This window comes from Diaphorina citri, unplaced genomic scaffold, assembly GCF_000475195.1.
Source record: "Diaphorina citri unplaced genomic scaffold, Diaci psyllid genome assembly version 1.1 scaffold2419, whole genome shotgun sequence".
Classification (NCBI taxonomy): domain Eukaryota; kingdom Metazoa; phylum Arthropoda; class Insecta; order Hemiptera; family Psyllidae; genus Diaphorina; species Diaphorina citri.
This window is the reverse complement of record NW_007379843.1, coordinates 15,327-21,146: the sequence shown is the minus strand read 5'-3', so window position 1 is coordinate 21,146 and position 5,820 is coordinate 15,327. Positions and strand designations below refer to the sequence as shown.

The following is a 5,820-nucleotide window of genomic DNA, read 5'->3' as shown; positions in this document are numbered from 1 at the left end:
ATAATACTAGAGTTAATCTTGAACCAAGTATGAACATCATAAGTCATAGAAAATTGACGTATTTAACTCCAGTTGAAATACCTACTCAAAACTCAATTTTCGTCTTTCGGCACCTCCCGAGTAAAACCCTTCAAATGATGAAGGTCTTAAAAAATGTGACCCCAAACTAATTCAAACTCGTGACCTCCTGACAGAGAGTCAAGGTCGTCACCACTAGACCCTCAGAACTGTTCGCCAAAAAGGTAAGTGGGATTGGCACACCCCTCGTAATAATCCACTGATTTTGCCATAGTGAGACTTGGCCATGGCATTGGAATAGTGGGCATGTATGTGGGCATCATCCACTAAGTGTTTATATAGTTTTCTTATATCGCGCCGTACATCAGTGTAGTGAAATGAAACCGACTTGGTTTGTAAAGTGATTACCGAATTTCCGATTTTTTTTTTTTTTTCAATTTTTCTCGAGTTGCGAAATTGACGAAAATATGAAGGTAAGTCTGCTGTATTTGTGTACTTCTTGTATGTTTGTTTATTGGGTATTTTATTATTTTCTATTGCGTAGCCTTTTTTCTGTCTAAAACTATAAAATTCTCGTATAAAATAGGTATTTAATATCCTCAAGCCCTCCGTGCTAAAAGATACCTTATAGGTACTTTTTTTGTGAGAGAAGGTGAATCGAAACTTTGATGTTTTGAAGAAATATTTACCTATGATGTTTGCTTTATAATCATTTTTCGAAGGATTACGTAGGTACATTTAAGCTTATCCGGAAATAGAGCCATTCGTTAAATGTTATGCCCCGGACGGGATTCGAAACAAGCACCTCCTGATCACGAATCACCTCTTGACTACTTGAGGATTAAGCTATACAGATCCCGGATTAAACTGACTTCCACGATAATCCATGGTGGTAATTCTCAGCCTTAGAATGAAATCCAAAACCACCTAAGAGGGTCGAAGGTGTTTGACCTATTATGCAGGCCTCCCACTCGGGACAGTAACCAACTTTGGAGAAACCTGGAAACCGATCAAAATGACAGTCATGGTATGAAATCATTCAACCAAATGGCCTTGAATTTGCTATTTATATGCGGGCAACGACCAGGGTATCTTTACATATGTATGGGTTAAGCAGAAAAGAACCAGCCATAAGGGGAATTGCCTATTGGATGGTTCTCTTCTGCTAAATGCTGTCCAATCAAGTCATTGAACTGAGTTGATTTAACTAGCTAGCAAAGACTTGAAATTTAGTGTGGTTTTTCTGGTGATCTGGCGATATTTTTATCGATCTGTACTTTTTTTCTGTTTCAGTTTTTACTTCATTCGCTCCTGGCGGTCTACAGCGCTGCCACATATGTCCAAGGTATGTTTTTTACGTACTCAAGTACTCATTCACAATGAAATTTCATTTAAACCTAAATAAGGTTAAGCAGAAAAGAACCAGCCATAAGGGGAATTGCCTATTGGATGGTTCTCTTCTGCTAAATGCTGTCCAATCAAGTCATTGAACTGAATTGATTTAACTAGCTAGCAAAGACTTGAAAGTTAATGTGGCTTTTCTGGTGATCTGGCGATAATTTTATCGAGTTGTACGCTTTTTCTGTTTCAGTTTTTACTTCATACCCTCCTGGCGGTCTGCAGCGCTGCCACGTATGTCCAAGGTATGTTTTTTACGTACTCAAGTAGGTACTCATTCACAATGAAATTTCATTTAAACCTAAATAAGATGTAAGTCAAGAAAAGGCTTGATCCTACCTTTTCTTGGCTACCTATCCTACACATAAGGTAGGTTAGGTAAGTATATGATGAATACCATTCATTCTCTTTAGCTGTCTAGAAAAGACAAAATTAGTACATAAAAATTACACCGCTAGCATCAACTTACTGTCTGATCACTGACGAGGTCAAATCTTTGTGATGGAAAGATTATCATTATTATTATTTTTTTTTTCTTTTTAATAGATAGTAAAAAAGTCACTGTAAGTCTGGCAGGGGGGCGTTAAACAGGGAGTAGACCAGTTTAGTCTGGCTGGGGAGCTTTAAACAGGGATTTCCCATGCTACAGAAAGAGCAAAAGTTGAGTTCGAAGGGCATTCGTAAAGTTTGTAGCCAAAACCAAATGTCAGCCCAAATAAATCACCCTAGGGCTGATTGAGAGGCTGACGAAAAACGCCGACCCCGTCTGGCTGACGAAATCTCCGTAATATTTTTTTATTTTTTAAGAGGTTTGACAGAGGGAACTGTAACTGCTGGCCAGGGATTTCCCATGCTACAGAAAGAGCAAAAGTTGAGTTCGAAGGGCATTCGTAAAGTTTGTAGCCAAAACCAAATGTCAGCCCAAAGAAATCACCCTAGGGCTGATTGAGAGGCTGACAAAAAACGCCGACCCCGTCTGGCTGACGAAATCGTAATATTGAAATATTTGAGTGTTAGGTATTCTGAACTCTGTTGCAGGTATGACCTATTACATGGGAGGAGACCCATGTTCCCCTAACCCATGTGGTAGCAACACCCAATGTAATGTCGCCAGCAATCGTCCCGTGTGTTCCTGCTTGCCCGGCCATTGGGGTAACCCGCTCACCTACTGTCAGAGAGGCGAATGCCAAGGTAATCTTTAGGACTTGCTACCAACCTGGAGGCGCTGGGTTCGAAACCCGGTCGGGGCGGAAATTTTTTGGCCATTTTTTTCACTCCCGCGGATGTACCAAATAGTACCATTTTGTGATGCCTTGAAAAGGAGAGGCATTAAAAGCCCTTAGCAATTGAGGGACTGCCTCTCACTAGCTAAAAAAAGTAATTCAAATCTCAGTAGCATAAAGTCCAATATAACCTTCGCTTTAGACCAAAATAATAATAATAAAAACATATCTTTATAACCTTGACCTTGGTGACACACCCAGCCAAATATGTGGAACAAGGAAGGAATCGTAAAATAAATTTGGAACAATTGGTTTTATCCGAATTAGGAACATTACGAAGTTTGAAGATCTTGAAATGAATCTACGATAGAAGACAAAGTGTGCGTGGGAGTTGTTCCAATGTTTGTTATTTGAATAAACAAATTGTTCTTTGATCTTCAGACTCTTAAAAATACGTAGGATTACCTAAATATATTAGACGTACCTATCAGAACAACAAAATAATTTTCTACGTTAACCTAGTTAGCTTGATTGGTGGCGCGTCTGCCTTGTAAGCGCTAGGCCGCGGGTTCGATTCCCGCCCGGGGCGGATTTTTTCCTGATGGGATAATGTTCGTTCTCGGAACGGCTGGCTTTCTCCTATCCTGTCTTCCTTCTCTCTTCGATTTCGGGACGATAAGACTTTAGCCGTTACAGTTCCTTCTACGATCAAACCTCCTTTTTTTTAACCCCCCTAAAAAAAAAAAAAAAAAAAAAAAAAAAAAAACGTTACTTACTGGCTGTAAAAACCCTTTGTCACCTGATCTTTTGTGACTACTGCTTATATGAGGCAGTTTTGACCCTCTATCTAACCGCTTTAAATGTTTTCCTTACCCTGAATGTAGGTACTTTCGCCCTAAATGTATTAATTTCATGTTCTCTGCCTTCAGACCACTCTCCCATCAGGATAAAATCCGCCCCGGGCGGGAATCAAACCCGCGGCCTAGCACTTACAAGGCAGACGCACTACCAACTAAGCTAACTAGACTGGCTCCTAAAAAAAAAGGTAGTTACCAACTGGCTGTAAAAACCCTTTGTCACCTGATCTTTTGTGACTACTGCTTATATGAGGCAGTTTTGAACCTCTATCTAACCTCTTTAAATGTTTTCTTTAGCCTGAATGAATTTTCCAGTTCTACACTAAATGTATTTCATGTTCTCTGCCTTCAGACCATTCCGATTGTTCTCACTCCAAGGCATGCAAGGAGTACAGGTGTGTGGATGTGTGTGCAGGCCAGTGTGGAGTGAATTCAGAATGTAATGTGAGGAATCACATACCGGTGTGCTCGTGTCCACCTGGCTATACTGGGGATCCGCTCACCCAATGTAGACGCTTTGACCCACGTAAGTTAGAAATAAGTTTAGGTAGGTAGGTAGGTATTTATTTTTTATTTACGATACCAATTCTCTCACTAGCACATTGAACAAAGAGCTGAATCCTCCTCGTCTAAAACTTCAGCTGAATAACTGAAGTTTATGTCGAGAGAAAAGGTTGCTCCCCGATTAATTCATTATGCCAAAAGGTATGCCATATATTGGACTATTTGGACTCGAACATCAACCTCCGTTTACGAAGTCCACTAACCTTGGATCCTTTACTGACTTACATTCCGTGTCCGTGAGATAGGCAAGGCACCTATCTCACGGTGTTGAAAGAGATTGGGGTGTTTGAAACTCCATTGGACGCCCAGGAACATCTGGGCCCCCTCAATCTTGAAACATCTTTGATCCTTTGTGCTTTGGTCACTGATTTCACTTAGCCTCGTGACAATTGAATAGTTACCATGGAGTAGCGTCCGGGAGTGGCATTACTAGAGTTGAAAGAAAATGGTCCGGCTAAAGTTGTGTCCACGAATATCTTGTCCGGTTAAAATAAATTTAAACTCAAAGCTTCCTAAAAATCAAAATGTTGAACTTATTTGCATGATATGCATATTATGGTCATTTAAAATGGTAATTAAATTTATTATTTTAATTATTTTATTCAAAATAATGTTGTGACAGTTGGTGATTTTTATTTAACGCACAAAAAGAGGGGAAAAAAGTAAAATTCAAACGCGCATTGCTAGGTTGTCATACATCAAATGTAAGCAAATGCAAGACCGCGAAATTTTGAAAATGAAACTTTTTGATTTTTTGATAAATCTACGGATTTTTGCTTTTCCCAGAGGATTAAAGGATTTACCGACTCAAGAACCAAAAGATCAGGATAAAATCCGCCCCGGGCGGGAATCGAACCCGTGGCCTAGCGCTTACAAGGCAGACGCACTACCAACTAAGCTAACTAGGCTTCCGTAATATTGAAATATTTGAGTGTTAGGTATTCTGAACTCTGTTCCAGGTATGACCTATTACATGGGAGGAGACCCGTGTTCTCCTAACCCATGTGGTAGCAACACTCAATGCAATGTTAAAAGGAGTGTCATTTACTTTCACATATATCCAGAATGGCCAGAAATATTGTGTCACCTTTGAAATCGGTAGCCAGCACAACTGTTGTTCTGAACAACGGGAAAGAAATGCCTGTGATTGGATGTAAGTATGAGAGCTTTCAGTTTTATGTCATTTCCTAGCTAGTTAGCTTGGAAGATAGTGCGTTTGCCTTGTAAGTGCTAAGTCACAGGGTCAATTCTCACGGGGGCAGATTTTATCCTAAACAGATAAGGTTTGTTCTCAGAATGGTTAGCTGAACAGATGAGATTTGTTCTCAGAACGACTGGCTTGCTAACCTCCTGTGATTGGATGTAAGTATGAGAGCTTTCAGTTTTATGTCATTTCCTAGCTAGTTAGCTTGGAGGATAGTGCGTTTGCCTTGTAAGTGCTAAGTCGCGGGGTTGATTCTCACAGGGGCAGATTTTATCCTAATTGGATAAGGTTTGTTCTCAGAATGGTTAGCTGAACAGATGAGATTTGTTCTTGGAACGGCTGGCTTGCTTCTATCCTGACCAGTGTTATTATTGGTTAGGTTAAACACAAAAAGGAGCTTTCTTTTTCACTGTTGTGGCTTTTGTATAATTACCCTGATGTGTAGGTACGTATAGTAATTCAGTACTGAGCCCTAGGCCAGCCACTCTTATTCAGTTTTTTTTTTTTTTTTTTTTTTTTTTTTTTACAATAGGGGCCCCACCTTTCTCAACACCCC

General features: G+C 40.0%; 1 protein-coding gene across 1 annotated transcript in view; it reads left to right on the top strand.

Annotated features, from left to right (window-relative positions):
* Positions 1-5,820, top strand: part of LOC103518894 (neurogenic locus Notch protein) — a 31,339-nt gene that overhangs the window by 11,183 nt on the left and 14,336 nt on the right. Inside the window, exons 2-4 of the mRNA XM_026830563.1 lie at positions 1,312-1,363; positions 2,455-2,607; positions 3,849-4,022. Of these exons, the coding sequence (XP_026686364.1) occupies positions 1,312-1,363; positions 2,455-2,607; positions 3,849-4,022 (379 nt within the window). The remainder of the gene's footprint in view (positions 1-1,311; positions 1,364-2,454; positions 2,608-3,848; positions 4,023-5,820) is intronic.